At 31.2% G+C, this 25,258-nt stretch overlaps 1 protein-coding gene across 3 annotated transcripts; it reads right to left on the bottom strand.

The window, feature by feature from the left end:
• Positions 1-5,678: 5,678 nt before the first annotated feature.
• Positions 5,679-21,215, bottom strand: LOC143069030 (uncharacterized). 3 transcript variants are annotated; one of them, XR_012976298.1, is made up of 7 exons: positions 16,687-16,776; positions 15,524-15,613; positions 14,062-14,148; positions 13,327-13,457; positions 10,707-10,803; positions 9,580-9,744; positions 5,679-6,058 (listed from the first exon to the last, which is right to left on the bottom strand). XR_012976298.1 is itself a non-coding variant. In XM_076243464.1 (5 exons), the coding sequence occupies exons 1-4, from the start codon at positions 21,141-21,143 to the stop codon at positions 15,573-15,575; spliced, it is 510 nt and encodes a 169-aa protein (XP_076099579.1). In that variant the 5' UTR covers positions 21,144-21,215; the 3' UTR covers positions 14,062-14,148; positions 15,524-15,572. The 3 variants fall into 3 exon arrangements, 1 of the variants encoding a protein (XP_076099579.1); XR_012976299.1 differs by having other exon boundaries at positions 10,707-10,794; XM_076243464.1 differs by lacking the exons at positions 5,679-6,058; positions 9,580-9,744; positions 10,707-10,803; positions 13,327-13,457 and adding exons at positions 17,607-17,696; positions 20,855-21,215.
• Positions 21,216-25,258: the final 4,043 nt, after the last annotated feature.

The raw sequence follows: 25,258 nt of genomic DNA, 5'->3' as shown, positions 1-25,258 counted from the left end.
AATTCTTTTTGAGATCTACTTGATTCACTCATAATACTACTACTGTATGATATTTGTTTTCCTTTTTGCTTTTTCATGTTGTACTATATTAATCGATTCATCGGTTTTGAATTGTGATATGCATTTGTGATGCAATACCTAGGCTTTCTCGTACGTTCAAATATTATAGATACATTTACGATTGTTTTCCAATCCGTAGGTTGTGTCTGAGCTTTTGATTTTGCCATTTGATAAAAGACAACCAATTTCTTTGTAATTATACTTTATTCTTTCGTTTATTTCTAATATTATATTAATCATCATTTATTACATGAAGTTCTTTTTCGGTACTCGATAAAAATATTATAGATGACTCAAACATAGTGATTTACATATAACATTAGACAGACACAGACCATGAACATGTAATTGTAGCAGGGTTGAAAATTTGTTTTCATACCTCCCTCTTTAAATGCTAGATTGAACCGTGGTCATGTTTGTCTCTTGCAGTATAACTTGTAAAATTACTGTGATTGAATTATGTAATTAGTAAACAATTTTAAGATTTAAATGTTTCATAGATAAGTAAATATTTATATATGAATATATAATCGATATATTTTGCAATATTTATTCTTTGTACAAAACATACAGATATCTTTAAGATGACAGTTAATTATATTATTAACAAAGCTGACAGCATGCTTTGATTTTTTTTTTTTTTTTTTATCAAAACGAAATAAATTTCGCTCCGCATCCTCGGTAGTCTGTTTGGTTCAAACTGAACTATATTTCGTAGTACAATTTTTTTCTGTTTTCTAAATTAAGTCGTGCTCTAAATCGCCTGAAATTTGAAGGAATGTCACCACAAGGTTTACCCTAATTTTTGAAATACATTAAATAAAATCCCCATGTTGAAACCATACAGAAAGAAGATTGCATGCAATTAAAGTATGACATGAATTGGTTCACTCAATATTATTCGAATATTGAATTTAGGAGATTACCATTGTAAATCCAAACATCTTATATACACAGATACTCTGGACTGCACCGTACCCATTGTGTCATATTCCCAATATTGTGACATTTTGACAGGTCAGGATTCGCATGGCTGGTGGTGCATGCATAGCATAAGAGTATGACGCATAAACTATATGCATCGAAGTAAACGGTTACTTATACATTATCTTAGAGTTTAAATGAGATGTGGTCTTTATTATTCTATAATTTTATTTTCTATTTAATATATAACTTCTTAAGTTTCAAGATTTATTGTATATTTTATTGTTATTTAATATGCATTGTTTGTAAATACTGAATGGATGTTAGTTGTTCCTTTGTAACTTTTAAATATTTTCATTGCCCTTTTTTCTAACTTTTTTCTTTTTATGCAATGTACATCTGAAGCACTTTCGACCCTTTATTTAAGAAATGAATGCTTCTTTTTGTACTTTGAGTGGGGTGTAAAAGTGTTGACCCGAGTACATTTTGTTTTACTAAAAGATGCATTTAATTCTTAAAATTACATTTTTATGCTGACCATGAAAACAAAGCTATTTAAGTTTTATCAGTTTTTCTTTTATTAATCTTTCCGCTTTTTTAGGAAGCATGTGTCATCACGAATGTAACATTTCATTTTGATATAAAGGTGGATGACGCGCGATTGTTGTTAGCCAATCAAATTAACTGATTATCGTGAAACATACATGTAATGTAATTATTTTTAACTTACTCTGTCAACCCTTTATTTTTTCTTGTCTTTTATCCCCTTTCTTAATTTTGCCATTTGATTAGAGACTTTCCGTTTTGAAATTTCCTCGGAGTTCAGTATTTTTGTGATTTTACTTTTTTCTTGAATGGATTATCACTGACACTGTATAAAATAACCAACCTCTTCAGATTTAACAATTTTCATTTTTTTATAAAGATAGTTTTGTTTTAAATAGAATAGTTTTGTAATCCTTTTGTAGATGCTCACCTTCATACAAAAACTATCTTGCATTGTTTCAACCAGTTAAATAATTAAAAAAAACTCAATTTGAACACATTCATAGATGTTCTCTGCTCTGTTTCAAAATAACAAGATCTTGAAAACTTTTAAATCGAGGGTTTATAAAAAACGGAACTGAAAAAACAGAAAAGAAATGAAAGTCCATGACACTGTGTTGATTTTTTTATAGATATAACCCATGTACAATTTAACGGAAAATGCTTCTCTCTAGGTTTTTTCATATATTTATTCAACATTTACACCTTTTAACTTTCAAAAACTATGAAAAAATAGCAGGGATTTCATCAGATAAACGAAAATGGCTTTTCAAACTATAATACAGTTATTGTGTAATAACATTATAGAAAGAAAAGTAGAAGTTCGCGGGCAAAACTTAGATTGGCACCACATGGATAAAATCATCAACAGTGAACATTTTCTTCGTAAATCAGGCCGTTAGTTTTCTCGTTTGAATTGTTTTACATTTGTCATTTGGAGGCCTTTTAAAGCGGAATATGCGGTATGGCTTTTGCTTATTGTTAAAAGCCGTACGTTGACTGATAGTTGTACATTTCTATCGCATTTGGTCACTTGTAGAGAGTTGTCTCATTGACAATTATACCACATCTGCTTATCTGTATATAGGTTTACAAATCAACCAAATCCAAAGATCATTTCCTACGTTGGGTACCAAGGAACTCATGGAAAGCAACTTCACCCGATTGACTGTGGAGAAAACCAGACTACATCCGCTTTCTTTGACAATCATACCACATCACAATATATTATTCAAATAAAACAAAGTATCATGAAAAACAATAAGTTAACAGAACTAAACCGAAACAACTAAACCCACCCGTACAACACATACACACCTCCGTTAATTACTCGAACACTGCAATCACAATTTCGTTTAATTATATATTATTAATCGAATATTTTTAAGGATTTGTGATTCGTAAAAACTTGATGTAAATTTGTATTTCTTCAGTTTGCACACCAATATTTTTGTGTTAAGCTTTTCGTAGGTCAAAGCAGCATATTGTACAGGGCATACAGCATGTTACTAAAAATAAATTCTAGAAATCCCCAATTTTACATTGTTCATGCAAAAGTTGTTGATTAATGATATAGCAATTGTAAAGCTTTTGGTTGAGGTCAACACGATGGTATATCGACCTCAAACAAAGGATATAATTGTAAAATATCCAGTAAATTAGGTTGTATTCTAACATAGTTGTATATGGTAGTTTTAAAGACTTTTTAATAATCACGTAACTATCATTTCTAATCCGTACCAAGTCAGGGATATGACAGTTGGTATCCATTCGTTTGACGTCTTTGAGCTTAAGATTTGATTAAATATTTTCCGTTTTGAATTTTCTTCGGAGTTCAGTATTTTTGTGATTTTACTTTTTTCTATTATAGGGAGCCGCAGACTTCTGAGAAATAAACTGGAGCAGAATAATCCACAGTTAGACAGAAAGAATTCACAACTTGTATGAAAATCGAAACAAGTCTGGTACAGTTTTTATCTTTTTTTATAAGGATTGTTGATCATGGATAATGTAGCATTGCTCTCAAATTTCAATTCGATCGGTCTTCTTTAATACTTTATCATTGTACATTTTGATGAATAATATTATACTTGCAATCTTGCACTTTGATCTTGAATCAAATTATCTTTAAAATGACTTTGTATTTTTAATATTATATTTACCAAATTGAAAGCTTGCTCGTGTGGAGCAGGATCTGCTTACCTATCCGGAGCACCTGAGATCACCCCTTTGTTTGATGTCTATGTTGCATGTGTTTTGAATAATGTTATTTTTTCTAATGGTCGATTTTAATTTTTTTGTCATGTTATTGTCATTTTTTTGGACTTATGAATTGCATGTCCTTTTGGTATCTTTCAACTCTCCTTTAAATCTTCAAATTGACTTATGATTGACAGCTTTGCTATTGTTTACCACCGAGATAAAGTTAAAATTCTAGCTGAAGGACAAAATTAAAAGTTCGTCATAACTCCACATTTAAACAAAAATTTCATGTGCGATGTATATCTAACTGTTATTACCTATTCCCAAGTGGATGCATGCACGGATTCAACATGTCTTTCATGGTGTATGCAAGCCGAAAAACGTGTCGCCGAATCTTATATCATAATAAATTGTGAATGGAAATGGGGAACATGTCAAAGAGACAACAAAACCGACCAAATAGCAGATAACAGCCGAAGGCCACCAATGGTTCTTCAATGCAGCGGAAAAAAAACTCAGTTGACCCCTAAATAACAATGTGTACTAGTTCATTGTAATAGACGTCATACTAAATTCCAAAACATATAAATGAACATAAATTAAAAAACATACAAGTCTAACAAAAGCCTGAGGCTCCTGAATTGGGCCAGGCACAAAAATACGGCGGGGTTAAACATGTTTTTTTTTTATATCTCAACCAGCCCCTTATAACTTTAGCCCATGTAGAATTAAAAAAAAACATACAGTAAATAAACAGTAAAACTAAGTTTAAAAGAAGTCCGAGTTCGATCTCAGAATTGGTAACAAAAGAAACTAAACAAAATGACAATGATACCTTAATTAAGAAAGGACTACTAGCAGTTACTGACATGCCAGTTCTAGACCTCATTTAAACTGATTGAAAAATGTCTCCATCATATGACAATTATGCAGAATTCCTCCCGTTGTGGATTAGAATCATACCACCATCAAATATACGTGAAGAGCATCATGCCAACAACTGGTTTTAGAATAAAGGTGTTTATTTCCGATGCATAGCCATATGAGTAAATCAATATCAAAACAAAATATGCCATCTTTAATGAACTGACAACAGTATCGTTACTATATCCTTTCTGAATAAGTCTGTTTAAAGGTTGGGTTAGCTTTTGAGAAGAATGTCGAAATGTGCTCTGTGAAGAATATTACCATAAAAGATTGGATGTGAAACACCTGAACGTATAAGATGTCTGCATGTTGATTTATATTTACGAATGATGTCATTGTATCGATGATAAAATTTAGTAAATGTTTTTACTAGTTTGTGATATCACCCTGGTGCAATTATACTATTATATGTGAAGGACTCGGAGATGCGATGGGCCGCTGAGATGCGATGGTCACGCTTAAGTGCAATGGCTCGTTTGCTGATGTGCGTTGGTCTATATTACTCGTGATGACTAGTTTAAAATCTAAATAAAAATTCCAATATTACTGCACTAGATGCGTATTTCGACCATACGTGTCTCGTCAGTTAAACACGAGGCCAAATACTTAAAAAACCGAAAAATGTATACAAACGTTTAAGAGCTGATCATATCAATAAGTATCTTAAGTAAATCCATTCCGAACGAGAAATCGGAGCTGAGCATAAGGGAGATATATTTCTTGATTTAAAATTAGATCTTAAATTTTATAACGGCATATTTCATTCAAACGATATCCACAATAACGATTTATAACTGAACTGGTAATACCCTCGTGGAGAAACAGTTCAAAACAAGAAATATCGACCTTTTAAGATATATAAAATTTAGATAACATCATAAAATAAGTTTTACAACACAACATAAAAAACTCAGAATAGAAACGGCGAATGCGTCAAAGAGACAACAACCCGACCAAAGAGCAGAAATTAGCCAAAGGCCAACAATGGGTCTAAAAACAGCAAAAAACGTGTCCGCGTATTCATTTATTAAAGTGACCATCATTACATGTATCAAACAAACAAAATCTAATTAATAATATCTCACAAAAGAAGTACTATAATATATATAGTAGACATAATGGTGTTTTTTTTTCAAACTGAAAGCTGTCTTTTTTTACAATCATATTCTACGTATCTTCATCGATGTAGTCTTCATGGACTGAGCTCCTTTCCATCGATTCCAACAGATACCTGAGGCATTCTTTGTATTTCCTAAATACATTCCGTTTAGATTAGAATAATAACAGGTATCATACCACCAAGCTCCTTTGTAACGTTCTGCACAATTAATGCCATAGTTGTCATTATCTTTATCTTTTGTCGAGAAGGCTTGTTTGTTATGGTACTTGAGCGCATCGCCTAATGTTTGTATAAAATTTTAAAAAAATAATGTAAAATGGACATTGATATGAATTAAAAAAAAGAACTTCAGTTTGGTTTATAAATTGACACTCGTTATTGCTGTTCCGACACATTGATTCAAAATAGCTTTTTTAAGATATAAGTTATATATAAGAAGTGGTAAATAAATGAATAAAGGATACACTATTTGTATACATTATAATCTGTTTATGACCGCGCAACTATTTAGTCGGTGTATAAAGTGTCTGTCATTCTGTCATTCGGAAATTTAACAGTTGTAATAGTTTTGTTTATTATTCCTGATATTGATCAGGGCTCGAACATTATTGTATGAATTTAAAATGTGGACTTACAGATCGAGGTTGTGCTTTGTTTCTGTTGATCGATTTTGTCAGTATTACGGTCCATGGACATTTTCATGAACGGTTGTATAAAAGAGGGACGAAAGATACCAAAGGGACAGTCAAACTCATAAATCTAAAACAAACTGACAACGCCATGGCTAAAAATGAAAAAGACAAACAGAAAAACAATAGTAAACATGACACAACATAGAAAACTAAAGAATAAACAACACGAACCCCACCAAAAACAAGGGGTGATCTCAGGTGCTCCGGAAGGGTAAGCAGATCCTGCTCCATATGTGGCATTTGTCGTGTTGCTTATGTGATTACAAATCCGGTAAATAGTCTAATTCGGTAGGTCACATTCATGAAAGGGAAGGGGATTGTAGTTACGACGTAAGGAAGATATCCGATATCATTTGTGAAACGGTTATTCCATAACGGTCAACCAACTCGTGATGGCGTCTGTAAAATTTACGAAGGAATGATTTCAACTTCACCATTTGGAACGCTTGGTTTAATAGCTTCCTTGTGAGCAGCAACCCTCTATCAAGAAAATCATGATAGGAAATGCAAGCACGGGAATATCGTATCAATTGGGAGATATATACCCCGTATGCAGGTGCTGCTGGAATGTTGCTACTTAGAAATGGAAAGTTCACAATTGGAAAGCTGAAATCATCTCTTTTGTCGTAAAGTTTTGTTTTCAACCGACCCTCATTGTCAATTTCTATATGTAAGTCAAGATATGAATCCAACTTAACTGTATCTGTAGTATCCTTTATCTCTAGTTTGATAGGATAGATGCGTTCCACAAAGTCACCAAATTTTGAATTGTTTAGTGAAAGAACATCATCTATATAGCCGAAAGTAGAGTTAAAGGATATTGCTTACTTCTTATCTTTCTTCCTAAGAAGTTCCTGCATGAAGTCAGCCTCATAATAATAAAGAAACAAGTCGGCAAGTAGAGGGGCACAGTTTATTCCCATTGGAATGCCGACAGTCTGTTGAAAAACACGTTCTCCGAACGTAACAAATATGTTGTCAATCAAGAAATGTATTTGTCTGGACTATTTCGTAACGCTGCAGATCTGGCGATAATTTTTGGTACCTCGGTGTATATTGAAAACTTACATTCGGGTTAGAAAGTGCGATAATGTGGAAGACTGTACCAGAAGTGCCGCACAAACTCACTTAGTTTGTATCGTAAATACAACTTACAATGTTCTCTTTGTTTACAAAAAACCGTATCAAAATTAAAACGTTATTTTTTGACTGGTTTTTCTACTATATTGTGAAAAAAGGAAAATAAGTACAGTCATGTTATGTCAGATTGTTTAAAAAGAAAAAGACGAGTAAAATTGCGAAAAAAAATGTATCATCTTACAGTTTATGTCTTGATATAATATGTGTATTAAACTGTCCTACACCTGACTCAGTCATTGTTAAAAGAAGATCCCACTTTGAAATAACACTAAGGAATCATTCAAGTTCCTTGTCCCATAATCATTGAAAAATGTAAATATTATGTAATGAAATTATTGAAATTAAAGATTCATATGTTTATCTTGATCTGCTGTTTAATTACAACGGAAACTTCTTTCAAGCTCGAAAAAAACTGGTAGACCAAGCTCAAAAAGCACTTTATGCTCTTTACAAGAAGATACAAAATATCTCACTCCCGATTGATTTACAGTTAAAAATATCTGATGCATTGGTGGTTCCTATTTTGACCTATTCCTCGGAAATATGGGGGTTTGAAAATAAAAATACTGAAAAATTACATCTACAGTTTTGTAAGCGCATTTTGGGGGTGCGATCCTCTACACCAAATTTGATGGTGTATGGAAAACTTGGAAGATTTCCACTTGAACTGCAGATCAAGTTAAAAATGGTATGTTTTTTGGCACAAGCTTGCAACAAACGATAAAAAATTATCGGGTAAACTGTAAAAGTTACTTTGGTACATGCATGAGCATGAAGGTTATAATTTCAAATGGTTTAACTATGTAAAATCCGTGTTTAATGACTGTGGCTTTTGTGAAGTATATAATATTCCGGAGCAAGTTGATTATAATTATATTAAAACTAATGTGAGGCAGCGTCTCCAGGACCAGTTTATTCAAAAATGGTTCTCTGATATAAATAACTCATCAAGGGGGGAATTTTATTTACACTTCAAAGAAGAGTTTTGCTTAGAACCATATCTGTTAAAATTGAGGCGGGGTCATAGAGTTAATATATGTAAACTAAGGGTATGTAATAAAAAGTTTCACATTGAAACAGGAAGATGGAGAAATGTACCACGAAATGAAAGACTTTGTCCACTTTGTAAAGCTAGTCTTGGGGATGTGTACCACTATATATGTATATGTTCCAATTGTGAAGTTAAAGATTTAAGGGGAAAGTTCATACCTCTATATTATTTAAAATATCCAAATGTTAAAAAAGTACTGGGTATACTTAAATATTGTAATAATAATGTGCTGTCTAAGCTGTCAATTTTTATTCAAAAGGTAGAAAAGATGCTTGTCTGATTTAAAATTGCAATAAACATAGATTTATTTCTGAAGATGTATAATATAAAAATGTATACTGAATGTATTATGAAATATGTTGTGATTTATATTGTGTATAATATGCTCCTGTTACGCAGTCTTCTGCGGCTGAGTTTTCTTTAATAAACTATAGACTATGAAGATGTGGTGTGAGTGCCAATGAGACAACCCTCCATCCAAATAACAATTTAAAAAAGTAAACCATTATAGGTCAATGTACTGCCTTCAACACGGCGCCCTGGCTCACGCCGAACAACAAGCTATAAAGGACCCCAAAATTACTAGACAGTGTAAAACCTTTCAAACGGGAAAACCAACGGTCTAATCTATATAAAAAATCGAGAAACGAGAAACATGTATAAATTACATAAACAAACGACAACTACTGTACATCAGATTCCTGACTTAGGACAGGTGCAAACATTTGCAGAGGGATTAAACGTTTTAATGGTACCAAACCTTCTTCTTTTTTCTGAAACAATAGCATAACATCACAACATATAAAAACACATACACTGATTCAGTCATTGTTAAAAGAAGATTTTACTTTGAAATAACACATTGGAATCATTCAAGTTCATTGTCCCATTAATCATTGAAAAAATGTAAATATTACCTGCGGTTCCGCTGTAGCCATTAACGGTCCGTATGTAGTTGGTTGACTGGTCGCCAATGTTGAAGGTAGAGTATTTTGTGTACGCCTTATTACCATTAAAATCCTCCAGATCTACCCGGAGTTCATAACTTCATTGAGATGTTAAATCATGAAGTTTATCATTACCTATGAACGAAAAATCAAATCACAGAAAAAAAGAAATCAAATATATGTATCCGTGTTGAAGGCTGTACATTGACCTATAATGGTTTACTTTTTTAAATTGTTATTTGGATGGAGAGTTGTCTCATTGGCACTCACACCACATCTTCCTATATCTATATATATATATAAACATTTTAATCATTGTTCTCCCCTAAATGCAAATCGGGAAGTGTTTTCTAATTTGGTTTCGTGGTTGATCAAAACAAGACATACAAAGTAAAAACACATATTAGACATTAAGTCGAACATAATTAAAATGTACCCGGGTTTTTGCATTCGCTTTTTTATAACCGTATACATTTAAAAAAAATTGTTTTTACTGTTTGGGGTATAAACAATTCTTCTTCTGTTTGTAACTTCATCAAATCTAAATAAAACATTTAAATACTAGTAGTGTTGTATATTAAAGTTCGTGATTTGCAAAATATAGGTTTGCACTCTCTAAATACTCCCCACATATCCTTCATCTTTTTTTTACCTTAACTATTTTTTTGTTTAAAACCAAGAAGGTAATCAACATATAAAATAAAAATCACAATAAATAAAAAGTTATTTTGTTACAGACACAGTATTGGATGTTACAGCTAATTCTAATGTATTGAACCGCTTCGGTGGTCTTCTTTTTTGGAAGTTAATTTATAAAACAGCACGTTAAAATATTGATATGCGTGTCGACAAAGCAGAATTCATAACTATATCCCATTGACTTGTTCTCGTCCTTAGATGATTGTAATACTTGCCACTGGTATTTACAAATTCAATCTATTATTTCATACTTTCAACTAATGTCACACATACATGTTTATGCACTTATCTGTTCTGTTAAAAGTTAGCAATACGGAGGACATTTTCGATTCATTCTAGTTAGCCGTAAACATTGTTCATATATTGTTAACCTTACATAAATTATTCAAACTACTGACCTAACCAAAATTCAGTTTTGACATCACCAAAACCTTTCACATACTCTAACCAGCCGCGATAAAAATCTACTTTACCATCTTGTCTGCGCTGAAAAACCTAAGTTATTAAATGTTAACACTAACTTATATGAATAAGAAATATATAAAGTGCCTAGAAAATCAACCTAACGATGTTAGAGTAGATTTGATTCGTAACTTCCTCCCCGGCGCCGGGGCTGGAACCTGTACTTTATTTTCTAACTTCTACGACAACACCGCCTAGCATTGCGCAGAGACCTTATCCCCTCCTCTAACTCTAGCTTATTAAAATAAGCTTTCGTTTCGGGAGGTGTTACCAGCTTGTAGGGATTAAACAAGGATCTCTGATACAATACACGAAGTATTTATTTTTAGTGTACAGAAATGATCATCTACTCATCTCTTCAGTATAATTGCAGGATGCTAATCTTTTTTTAGAAGCATACAATCACTGTAGATAAATATATGTATATGTCTGCCTGTGTGTAGTGACAACTGCAAATTATACCTTGTCCATCGGATTTCTTATGATTAAGAAATACCAGGCCTTAGAATATGTATAAAGTGCCTAGAAAATCAACCTAACGATGTTAGAGTAGATTTGATTCGTAACTTCCTCCCCGGCGCCGGGGCTGGAACCTGTACTTTATTTTCTAACTTCTACGACAACACCGCCTAGCATTGCGCAGAGACCTTATCCCCTTCTCTAACTCTAGCTTATTAAAATAAGCTTTCGTTTCGGGAGGTGTTACCTGCTTGTAGGAATTAAACAAGGATCTCTGATACAATACACGAAGTATTTATTTTTAGTGTACAGAAATGATACAATAAGAAATATAGATATATATATTATATAAAACATAAAGTATTTTGTCTGGTAGTATGATGAATTTTTGTATATAGTTTAAAAGTCAGAGGATTATAAGAAGAACGTGTCGCATTTGTGCATTAATATGTCTGTGTCATTTTGGTCTCTTGTGAACAGTTGTCTCATTGGAAATCACACCACATCTTCTTTTATATATATATAACGATATGAGCCTCAATTCAGTAATTATTGTATGTACAAATGTATCTGCTGATGATCATTAAAAACGTTTAATACCAAAGAAAAATAATTTAAAAAATGATCAATGTTGAGGAGTTGATTGACAAAGTATATAGTATACTGTGGGGTATTGTAACATAAGATTTTAAATGGCGTTATTTATTAAAGCAGTCACTTCTTCGTCGTTTGTCCTTCTTTACAGATTGAGAATTGTATGATCAATAAGACGGTTGATAAATTGGTGTCATCCAAATTACTTGCAGATATCTATTATCAGAACACTATTAAAATATGACTAGCTAAATGGTTGGGGTATTGTCCTCAGAAGAGAAACATCTATATTTCTCAAAATGCAAAGAAGGACATTCAGAAAACTATTTCCATTCCAAACTAACATCCATACAATCAAATCACATAATCAAGAGTGAATATAACAAACTACACTATCAATGCTAACTTCAGGACACAGATTTGATCTGATTAATTTAATCAAACTGATAAAGAAGGGACATACAAAGACTGGTCTACTCAGTTAGTATTGCACATTATACATGAAAACATTTCAGAACTTGCAAGTTTAGTGAATAAGCATATAGAAGCACTTAAGCTACAATCGATCTAAACTAAAAAAAATAATAACAATGATAGGAGCTTGGCTTTTTAGTGTTTTTATTCAATCGACACTGATCAGATTTTGTTTTAGACGTCTGGCGTATAAATTATAAGCCTCGTATTCTTAATGAGTTTTATTCTGTTCCGTGTCTAATCTGCAAATCCAGTTTTAGTAAAATATACTTAGGTATCAATTAAAACAGAGAATGTTTGCTAAGAGACATGATTATTTAACACCAGAAATAGCTAAGGAAAACTTAAAATGTATTCTGTTTATTTACTATTATGTTCACTTTATATATATAGGTTTTAAAGGCCAGGAAAATATAATTCATTTGTAATGTTATCTGAGAACAGAATGTTTTGTGCACATCGAAAAGATATTCTTTCAAAACTCGGAAATAGTGACCTCTTTTCAATCAGGATGTTTCATTAAAAACTTCTAGTACCGAAAACAGGTTGCCAATATGGGAACGTCGTCAGTAATCTTAGTTTTTGGATATTTTGTGTGTATAGTAACATATTTGTGAGTTTTTGTTTGTTGTCGTTGTTTTGTAGTGTGTTTGGCAGTGTGTCCTATTTTCGCTGTAGCATTTGTGTCTACTCAGCATTGCCTTTCAACCGAAATTAAAAAAAATGATTGTCTCATAAAAGGCCGTACGGTGACATATAGTTGTTAATTACGGTGTCATTTGGTCTCTTGTGGAGAGTTGTCTCATTGGCAATCATACCACATCTTCTTTTTTTATATCAACAGTTTATTTACGTTCAAACATAGTGTTTACTGAGAGTAGCTTTACTAATTCTTTTTTTAATCTGTTACCTTGTGAATAATTTTAGATAATCGAGTTTGTTGGAAATATTTAAAATGCAAATGACTAAAACAAATTACTTCACAAATGAAATTGAAAACAATTAAAGGTCAACTAGAGAAAGTGTTACCGTCCATCTTCCTCCGTCAGTCTCCATATCACAGTACACGTTGAATCCAGCTGTACCCTTCGGGAATATTTTGAACACTCCACTCCTGAAATGTTTTATAACCAAGTCGGAGCAGTCACAGTGATTATGCGCTGAAATTCGTGTAGAATTAAAATGATTAATTTAAAATGTCAAAGATTCAAAGAAGTTCAGTATAGACATAAATTTACAAAAAATGTTAAACTGAAGGGTTAAGCTGAATATTAATGTCGTCTCTAATAATTTTAAATTAACTGAAAACAAGTTTATTGTACTGAAAAACGAAATTGTACTTATTGTCTGATCTATATATCTTCCGTGTACATGTTACTATTTTGTACATGATATTACTTTTACAAACACTTTGTACGAATAATAAATTGTACGATGAATTTGCATTGCTATTAGACATGTCGGATAGCAATGCAACTTTATAGTCTTCAAAACAGTAACATTTGGAAATAGGTAACGTTCAGTTCAATTAGGAATTATAATGTTACTAAAAGAATTGTGTCGTTCTTAATTTGTTGAAAACAAGTGAAATGTCGTAGAATACCTGCAAAAAATAGTCCAATCATTTAATTTAATAATCTGGCTTTTTGTTTTAAGTTTAGAAAAAGTAATGTTCAGAGAAAAATAAAACGTCACAACAACAAATAAATAGTTCAATGTCGATTAAGCAATTACCGTTCATAAGAATATAATAAATTGAGTTACCAGATAAAGCATCAGTGGAATTCTGTTTCATATCATCAAAATAGTCTTTAATTTCCTTTTTAATGTTTTGTTCTGCAGTTCTACTGGCTGTAAATAAAGGCAACAGTAGTCATAAATCAATTAAACAAAAACAAATCCGGGTTCTAATCCAAAAAAGAGAGAAGCTTATAAACTATAAATTTCAAATGAAAACAACGGAGCAACATAAATATTGAAATGTTACAATAATATACGCCAACCTTTATAGAAACTTTTTTTTTAATAACAATTGTGGTATTCCTGACTTCATATAGGACATTTTGAGAATAATTATAGATTGAACGAGGTTTTATGGCAAGTACAAATAAACAAAATATAATACAAACCAAGTATCACAACTGCCAACACCTCAAATGAATTAACGACCTTACACCAGTAAAATCGAATTATAAATTGTTTGTCAAACGAATGTATCAACGCCACAAAACGCGACGTATGTTTTGGACGCTTATGTAATTTTCTAATAAATAGAATAAAAATTGGGATTGAGTTTGTAACTGTGTAATTTTGTGTACCATTACAAGAATATTAATATGGAATTGTGACGGTAACAATGTACGTATCTGTATTTTCAAACCATATCGGTTTTTCTTCTAAATCAAAACTGAATAAATCAAATAAATTATAGTTGAATAATTATCTAAACTTTTACATACATATAGAAAATAGAAATAGAATTTATACCACAAACAATAGGACAAAACACAATTCCGATAATTCTTAAAAAGAAATATCATAACTAAATACATGAATGTGTATTTATACATATCGAGACCTGTCTAATAGCAATGCAAATTTATACTTTGCAAAACAGTAACATTCGGGAAAAGGTAACGTTCGGTTAAATATGGACTATAACTTTTTGAATGAAATTTGTCATTCCAAATTTAATGAAACAAATAAAATGTCGTATAATAAGCCTACCAAAAAAGTTCAATTATTGAAATTTGCAACAATTTGGGTTTTTGTTTGAAGATTAAAAACATGTCCCAAAAAAAAAAAAAAAAAAAAAAAAAAAAAAAAAAAACAACGTCTCAACAAGAAAAAAAATGGTTCTATGGTGATTATGTAACTTCCGTTCATAACTAAATTCATAAATGTTGGATGTATAAATATCGAGACATATCTAATAGCAATGCGAATTAATACTCGGCAAAACAGTTACATTCGGGAATAGGTAACGTTCGGTTAAATATGGAATTATTATGTATGAATTTTGTCATTCCAAATTTAATAAAAACAAATGAAATGTTGTATAATACCTGCAAAAATAGTAAAATCATATAAATTAGCAATAATTTGGGCTTTCGTTTGAAGTTTAAAAATAAGTAATGTCCGAGAAAAAAGAAACAATGTCGCAACAAGAATGGACAAATGGTGATTAGGTAATTACCGTTAATAAGAATATAATAAAACAAGCTACCTTCAGATACAGCATTAGTGGATTTCTGTTTCATATCATTAAAATAGTCTTAAATTTCCTTTTGAATGTTTTCTTTTGCAGTTCTACTGGCTGTAAATGAAGGCAACAGTGATCATAAATCGATCAAACAAACACTAATCCAGGTCCTAATCCAAAATTAAATGAAGCATAAAAAGTATAAAAAGAAAACAACGGAACAACAGAAATACTGAACTGTTACAATAACAAACGGCAACATTTATAGAAATTGACTTTTTAATAACAACTGTCGTATTCCTGACTTGATACAGGACATTTTGAGAATAATTATAGGTTAAACGAGGTTTTATGGCAAGTACAAATAAACGAAATATAATATAAACAACAGTATAACAACTGACCACACCTCCTATGAGTTTACTACAGTAAACCAGTACAATCGAATTATGAATTTTGCGTCAATCGAATGTTTCAATGCCACAAAACGTGATATATGTTTGGGACTATTTTTTTAGCACATGTAAATTTCTAGCAATAGATTATCAAACTAGGATTCAGTTTGTTATTGTGTAATTGTGTGTACCATTACAAGAATAATGATATAGAATTGTGAAGAAACGATTTGTTTATTTGTATTTTCAAACCCTATCGGTTTTTCTTCTAAATCATAACTCTATATGTATACTTGCTTGAAACAAAAAAATCATATACATATAAAAGCAAAAGCCAAATAAATATCTAAACTTTTTCATACATGTAGAAAATGCAAATAGAATTTATACCACAAACGATCAGACATAACACAACATCCGATAATGCTTACAAAGTAAATATCACACCTAAATAAATGAATGTTGCATGTACACATATCGAAACATGTCTAATAGCAATGCAAATTTATACTCGGCAAGGCAGTAGCATTTGGTAATAGGTAACTTCGGTTCAATATGGATTATAATGTTTTTTAAATGGATTGTGTCTTTCCAAATTTGTTGAAAACAAATGAAATATCGTAGAATTCACCTTCAAAAATATTTCAATCATTTAAATTGCCAGTATTTTGGGTTTTGTTTTAAGTTTTTAAAACAGTAATGTCCAGAAAAAAAAACCATCACAATAAGAAATAAATGGTTCAATGGTGATTATGTAATTACCGCTAATAAGAATATAATAAATGCAGTTACCTTCAGATATAGCATCAGTGGAATTCTGTTTCATATTTTTGAAATAGTCTTTAATTTCCTTTTTAACGTTTTCTTCTGTAGTTCTACCGGCTGTAAATAAAGGCAACAGTAGTCATAAATCGAATAAACAAAACAAATTTTGGTCTCTATCCAATACCAAGGGAAGCATATAAACTATAGGAGGAAAACAACGGAACAACATAAATAATGACCTGTTACAAGAACAAACGTCAACCCTTATATATACGGACAATTTGATAACAAATGCCTTATTCCTGACTTGATACAGGACATTTTGAGAAAAAATATAGGTTAAACCCTTACATTACACTAATATTAATATAGAACTATGACAGTAACGTTGTATGTATTTGTATTTTTAAACCGAGTCGTTTCTCTCCTAAATCAAAAGTGTATAAAACAAGTAAATTCTATATATATACTTGCTTAAAACTAAAAATAATATACATATAAATGCAATAGCTGAATAATTATCTTGAGTTTTACATACATATAGAAAATAAAAATAGAATTTATACCACAAACAATAAGACATAACACAATATCCGATAATGCTTAAAAAGAAATATCATAACTAAATTCATAAATGTTGGATTTATAAATATCGAAACATGTCTAATAGCAATGAGAGTTTATACTCGGCAAAACAGTTACATTCGGGAAAAGGTAACGTTCGGTTAAATATGGATGTTTTTAAATGAATTTTGTCATTCCAAATTCGTTAAAAACAAATGAAATGCTGTAGAATACCTGTAAAAATGTTTTTTTTTTTTTATTTTTGTTTGAAGTTTAAAAAAAAGTAAGGTCAAAGGAAAAAGAAACATTGTCGCAACAAGAAAAACATGGTGCCATGTCGATTATGTAATTACCGCTTATAAGAATATAATAAATGCAGTTACCTTCAGATATAGCATCAGTGGATTTCTGTTTCATATCATTAAAATAGTCTTTAATTTCCTTTTGAATGTTTTCTTTTGCAGTTCTACTGGCTGTAAATAAAGACAACAGTGATAAATCGATTAAACGAAAACAAATCCGGGTCCCTTACCAAAATCGAGGGACGCATTTAAACTTTTAGAGGAAAACGACGGAACAACAGAAATACTGAACTGTTACAAAAACAAACGTAAACATACATAGATTAGATACCAGCTGCCTACTCCAGTCTTAGGTTTTATGGCAAGTAGAAATAAACGCAATACAGTATATACCACAGTATAACAACTGACAGCAACTTCAATGAATTGTGACGGTATACCAGTACAGTACAATCGAATTATGAATTGTGCATCAAACGAAAGTATCAACGCCACAAAACGTGACATATTTTGGGACGCTTATTTTAGCACAGATAAATGTCTTTAAATAGAGTATAGAATTGGATTGAATTTACTATTGCGAAATTATACTGGGCAAAACAGTAATATTCCGGAATAGATTTCGTTCGGTTATTAGCAGATCAGACGACGTAGATTCTAAAAAGTAAAATCACAAAACATACTGATCTCCGAGGAAAATGGTGTAATTTATGTCATCACAATAAATTGTTGAATGTCATTTTGTTTACTATAGAAAGAATAGTAGTCAGCACTTTAGAAATAGCTATGAACAATGTATCTTTTTTGGTGTCCAGTAGAATGACGGTACATTTTTTGTCGTTTACTGATGTAAAAACCACAAGAAAAAAGACAGATTTGTGATTTTGTAAAATTTCATACTTTCTAAATGATGCCAACGAATAGTCAGAAATACCAGTTTTGCTGTTTATGTAAGGAATATAAGCCGGTAACAGTCCATTCTGTAAAATATTGGACAGGTCTGAGGTCGCAGGCCCAAAACCTGTTCAACATTTTACAGAATGGACTGTTAGAGGCTTATATCTTACTTAAAACATTGTTTAACACGTCGAAAAAGGTAAAACAAAATAAAAAGCAAGCAAAGATTTATTTTATCAATTATGAAAATGGTTTTGTGAATAAACTTTCTTTACATTAAAATATATCCTACATGTTGGCTCCTTTAAACAGTAGCTCAAATTCAAAAACAAATAGACAAAAAAAGAAAGTACAGCTGAAGGTAAACAACATGTAATGCTGCATGAAGAATAAGACACAGGGTATGCATATCACGAATTATGCGTGCACATGGACTACTCACATTTTCCGCTCATAGTTTCCATGAATATTTTTACATACGGTTTGTGTTTCAGAATGGATAAAGTGATGAAAATATATTCTTGAGGCAAAAAAACGAAGAAAGATATGTCGTTATTAGTGATTGTGTTGTTTCAAACCTTGGATATAAATCAAATATGTATTCATCATATATTCAGATACATTATTTCAGTGTGAATAACAATGTACAAAGAGGATATAGTAAAAGCAGCTAATAAAGGCAAGTTTTATAAATATTATATTTCAAATTGTAGTCCTCTCCTATCAATTTTTGTTTCTTCTGTGGTTTTATTTTTTACGAGGTCAATGAGAAAAAAATATCATATGAAGACAGGTTCTTGTTGAGTCATATCGAGTGCACCGCAGTCGATTTTATTCCAAATATATAATTAATATGAACAAATGAAGAGATAACAACATGCGATCAGTTATATTCTTTTGTTGGAATTTTCAAGAGACTGTTATTGTTTATCCGAACGGTTCCACCTGAATACCCCCACCCTTTTTTTCAGTTTTTTTTTCTTTCTGCAAGGCCGTGTCGCTCTTATTTCGTTAATTTGTGTATTGAGTCCCTTATGTTTTTTTAATGTTACCGAAACGTAATTTTGTCTCGATTTTCTTTTGAAAAAAAAATCTTTTATAAAACGATCACTGCGAACAAAGTGCGAGTCGGAAACACGATTGGTTTGCTTGACCAGATAAAATGCGGTAATGTCTTCTCTATTCTTCTTATATTCATCGTCGTTCATAAGCGCAGTGTTGCATTATATTCAAACTTATGCAATAATATCAGACTTAAAAAACAATCAACGTCGAAACCTGAAAATTATAAAAACGATTATAGTCCCCTAGTTCATGAAGGAAGTTCTAGATTCCAACTTTGTACACAGGATAAGGGTTTGTTTGTTCATGGTCCTTGTATTGCGGCATGATTTATCAAATTTTAGAAACATTACTTTATCGCTTTTTTTTCATTTTAATTGCACATGAAAATGATGTTAGGAAGAATAAAAGCAACACCAGAGGTCAATTTGGATAGCCTAAAGACGGACGAGGATAACTCTTTTGAAAAGGGAAATTCATGAAAGCGACAAAAACAAGACTTACAACGAGCATAATCAACTTATTGAATTAGTCCTTAAAAAGAGACAACCAAAAAACATGAGAAAAATGGCTGTGATATAAGTATTGGAAGTGTTAAAACTCAATTTGAAAGTGATTTATTTTCCTCAAGAAACCATGGCGATGGGTGGCAAAATTATTGTATTGGAAGGTGACTCTTTTAAAACGTATTTTTCTAATTGTCATTTGTTTTTGGTTGTATTTTTGTTTACACGATGAAAACAATTGGGGTAATTATTTTTTTCTTTTTATTTCAGTGATTGAACTATCATTTTCCTGTAAAAATCAGTTATGCTACCCTTAGCTGTCCGATATTTTTAAGAAAGAGGAGGTATTCTTAAAAATATTGGACAGCTAAAGGTAACATAATGGTTTCTTACAGGTAAATGACAGTCTAATCACTGTAACAAAGAACGGGTAAAACAATAGAATGACGACACAGCAATGTTTTAATCCATGATATTTTGTGAGACAAATTCTAACATACAAACATAATATTATTGGAGTGTAAATTCTTCTAAAATTCAATAGAAAGCCATTAAAAATCACAAAATTACCTACTTGTTACAATGTACCTTAAATATTGTGATTACAAGAATAGTTCAAAACATACCTTTTTTTTCACGCGTACAATTTGGTTTATATGTTTTTTTAAGATATAATGTGATTCAAAGTTTATTGAAAACAAATAAAATATTTTAGAAGGAATTTTCAAATATAGTTGCAACCATTTAGAATTGGGATAATTTGTTTTGGAATAAATTTAAAATAATAATGTCCCAACAAGAAATGAATGGTTGGTGCGAAAGCAATTACCATATATATATAGGAAATATAACAAATGCAGTTACCTTTAGAAATAGCATCATAGGAATTTTGTTTCATGTCATCAAAATAATCTTTAATTTCCTTTCTAATGTTCACTGTTAAATTTCCTTTCATACTTGCAATGTATTGTTTCACATCCTCATCTATTTCTAATGACAGCAAAACCTCCTCTAACTTCATTTTAACCAAATTTGACATTTTTATTTTGAGAGCGTCTGAGATATATTCCATGATGCACTTGTTTACTTTTGTCATGTCGAACATTGCAAGTAAAGGGACATTTTGGTTATCGACCACAGGAGTTTCTACCATATCATCTCTAGTACTGGTTGATATAACTCCTGCATGTAGTACGGAGCAAATTAATCCTATAAAAATCAAATACTTCCCCATGTTCAGTAAACTTACTGTCAACTGTATTGGCCAAGTTTTTCTTTGACTTTGAATTAGATATACTAGTTCGTGTGGAAAAACTTCGAGATGAGCAAAAAAATAACTTACAATGATCTCTTGAAAATATGACAAGACATACGTTACTTATATTTCCTTTGATGTTTTAGGATTATTGTTGATACTTAACATGCCTCTTACGGATGAAATGCATTCTCAACATGATCAAAGTAATTCATGATAGATAAAGTAAAGTATAATGGCGTTTAAGTAGAATACATAATTAATAAAAGAGCGTTTGGTGAATATGAATTGACAAAAACATTCAGAAAGTGTATGGTCACTTGAGACATACCCCATTGTTTCTGTTTAATATGTCTACTCTGTAGAAATTACCTGTTAAATTACCAGAACTACGTCGACGTACTTTTTTTTCTACTTTTATGTCTATACTTTAAAACATTTTCATGAACCCAATTTTTGTTGACGTGAAGTATTTTACACATGCAAACTATTTGAGGTTATATATCTTTTTTTGTTGTTGCCTTAAGTCTGTTTTTACGTGCCTTAAGTCTGTTTTTACGTTTTACCAAATCAAGTCGACATGATGTTCTCTAGTGTTTTTTCCCCTTGCTAATGTTTTACTGTTGGTAGTATTATAAGCAACATCAAACACACAATTCACAATTGTCTGATTAAATCTAATTACTTCATTGAATCTGTTTATGGGATCCGCTAGCTCCACGCATAACAATGCTGCTGTAACATATGTTATTTTCCAGCTTTTTGTTTTGTTTCTGACATTAAACGGCCATCCATTTTTTTTTAAGTGTAGGATATATTTTGTAATGTCTTGACACTTTTATTTTAGGTTACTTAATATATAAAAAAGAAGATGTGGTATGATTTCCAATGAGACAACTCTAAACACGAGACAAAATGTCAAAGAAATGAACAGCAATAGGTCACCGTACGGCAATTAACAATGAGCAAAGATCATGACGCATGTATTAACACAGTTTGACGAAAGTTAAAACGGTACGATTCCGAATAGTTAATTACTTATACGTCAGTTGGTCCCTGATAAATGGCTGTTTTAATTGAAATATTTCCACAATATTTCAAAATCTTTCACTGAAAAACGTGAGCAGATTGCATGAAAGTAAATATAATCCTACTTTCAAAGTTTCACGAGCGCATTACAACAAATGACTCTGTTCGACGATACATACTGACAAAAAGAAATCCTAAGTAAAAACAAATAGTGGGAACACAAATGTAATCACATAAAGGGGTATTTCTGAAAACATCAGTGTACAAAAAATATTTAGAAAAACAATATATTGTTTTTAAAACAATAACTTTTCAAAGTTTCATGTGTATTTTAAATAAAGCGTCACACTCTCAATATTAGGTAAAAAAGCGAGACTGCATTGGGTGTTTTTTTAAAGTTGAACGTATTCTGTATTATTTCTGAAAGAGTATACACAATAGTCATTCAATAATTATATTTTACTAAATCATGTATGTATACAGTTAAACTTTGAATATGTTCTGGACCATATGAGTATTTGGACCATACGCGTATGGTCAGGACCATATGCATATACTCGTGTGGATATTAACGGGCCGGACCATATGAGTATTTAGACCATTTAGGTATTTTTTTTTTCAAATTACATTATAAACGTTTCAATACTACAAAAACTTTATATAAAAAAAACAATGATAGTTACATGACAGTTTGTTAATTTCATAATTCAAAAATTACGTAAACATTAGATATTGATGCCATAGTTAGTTTTCATCGCTAGCATTTTTGCATGTAGGCTTGGGGTGACATTTACTACCGCACGGTATCATGGCTTTTTTGCATTTGCGAGTCTTGGTAGTGCACGATCCTTTTCAGTTACACCTTTTGTTTGCGAGTGAAAAAGCTAGCCTTTTTGCAGCTGCGTACAGTGATACCGAGGTCTTTTGCCATTCTAATTTCTACGGTATTTTTAAGAAGCTCTTACTAAATCTCAAATATCGCTTAATGACTGCATACACCATATTCACAAGACATTTAAAATAAACTATGTAACCTTCCAGTAACTCCTTGTGTAACAATTCATTAAGAACTTTTTGGAATTTAATTATTTAAGTCGACATATTGCCAATCACCAATAATAACAAATCGGCAATGGTCATCAGTTATGACGATCGGTATAAATGTGTTTATTATAGTTTTGACAAGTAAGTACAATAAACTTGGGAAACATCTAATTTTTATTTAGCTAATCTTTTTATCTTAATATAATAATAAAACTACCTATATGATAGCGTCTTTTTAATACACGGTTATACCATATGAAGAGTTTAGAAGTATTAAAAGTAAGCTGTAACAGAATGTTAATTACCCAGACCATATGGTCATGACCATACGCGTATGGTCCAAATACTCATATGGTCCGGAACAAATATAAAACTGAAAGCCAATCAGTAAACGTACCGAACCTGATAGATTCTGTAGTCGAGGTTTACATTAATACAACTTGCCTGTCATTGGTTCGTTCTTTTATTCTGATTATATATTCATGAAGAATTATCATATGGAGATATGTTTTCCTTTAAAAACAAAGATATACTCCAAAGTCAAAAAAAGCATAGGGCACACGGGCTCGACATCACAAGTAAATACGTGTAGTACAGCTTGATTTCATCATTTATGCTTATAAATAGTATTTGTATATATTTGTTCATGCATTGACTTGTTGACTGACTTTGACATAGTATACAGTATGACAGTACTTTGATTTTCTATTCACTATTTACATTTACATTCTGGGTTTTCTATTTCTTTATTCCGATTGGGTACTCTGTGAACTCCTTTGATATGGAGGCACTCTTTTCAAATTCTACACAGTGATATAGAACACTGATACTTTATTGTGATATAGATATATTTATTCTTCTTATTCTGGAAACCATTCTTTATATTCAGGTCAGTTATATTCTTTACATTAGTATTTGATGCATTTATTTCTATATTTTTATCTTGGTATAAAAGATATGAATGTGTTATGAAAATGTGTATGAAAGTTCACTTTGATTCCCATGAGTATGAAAGAGTTCATATTCCTACTTTAATGTGGTATTTGCAAGACACAAAGAATATTGAAGTTATTATATAATTTTTCATATTTAGCTGTAATAAGATTCTATCATAGAATATTGTCTTGCATTGAGTTTAACTATATTATTTACTATTTTTGACATTAAGACTTATGAAGTCCTATTTCTTTATATTCAGATTCATTATGTGAAGTATAAGAGTATACAGTAAATTTATAGAGGAGCACTGCTCAGCCCTTGTATTATATACACGGTAAGCTGTGTTCTGTGTTTACATGTTTATTTTTCTACGTGTTGTCTTTTTGAAATTATGAGTTTTAATCAATGTGTGTCTTGTCTGTGTTTGTAATGTGATATTGTTCAGTTTACCAATATCTCCGAATAGAATAGTGTATTAGAATTGATTACTTTAGATAATGATCGTTGACCCAAGGTGTTATTGATATCTGTAGAATTGCATATTGAACAGTTACCGGAAATAGACTTTGGTATAGATGCTTATGATTTGTAGTAATACATACTTTATTAGTTATAGTATATTTCGAACTGAAGTTAACTACTTGGATAATTTAAATTTCATTTTATTAATATGGAGATTAAAATTAGAGTTATCGTTCTTTGAACGTATGTATTGTGTCTTATTGTATTTTATACGTTACAAGGTGTTTATTTGAGATTACTATAATAAACCAATAGAACCCAACTCAAGTGTTATACACGCCCATCTTGATGAATCTACATATGCGATGACAACTACATATTAAACATCGAAGCTGGAGAATAATATTGGACAACATGGTGAGCAAATCCCAGCGTCGTTAAATCAGTTAGATTTTTATAATCATAAAAGCATGTTACATGCATAGATGTAGGTCCTGAACACTTTCGCAATTTCAGTTGCCAATACGTTACAAAGTAAT

The sequence above is a fragment of the Mytilus galloprovincialis genome, chromosome 3 (assembly GCF_965363235.1).
Source record: "Mytilus galloprovincialis chromosome 3, xbMytGall1.hap1.1, whole genome shotgun sequence".
NCBI lineage: Eukaryota > Metazoa > Mollusca > Bivalvia > Mytilida > Mytilidae > Mytilus > Mytilus galloprovincialis.
The sequence above is the reverse complement of the archived record's forward strand: the minus strand, read 5'-3'. Positions and strand labels throughout refer to the sequence as shown.

What these genes read in the sequence shown, in the direction of transcription:
- LOC143069030 (XM_076243464.1), bottom strand. Translation starts at nt 21,143, where the DNA reads ATGGTAGAAACTCCTGTGGTCGATAACCAAAATGTCCCTTTACTTGCA. An exon ending in CTATGATGCTATTTCTAAAG is followed by an intron (nt 17,697 to 20,854) that starts GTAACTGCATTT and finishes CTTTATTTACAG; the next exon opens with CCAGTAGAACTGCAAAAGAA. An exon ending in CACTGATGCTATATCTGAAG is followed by an intron (nt 16,777 to 17,606) that starts GTAACTGCATTT and finishes CTTTATTTACAG; the next exon opens with CCGGTAGAACTACAGAAGAA.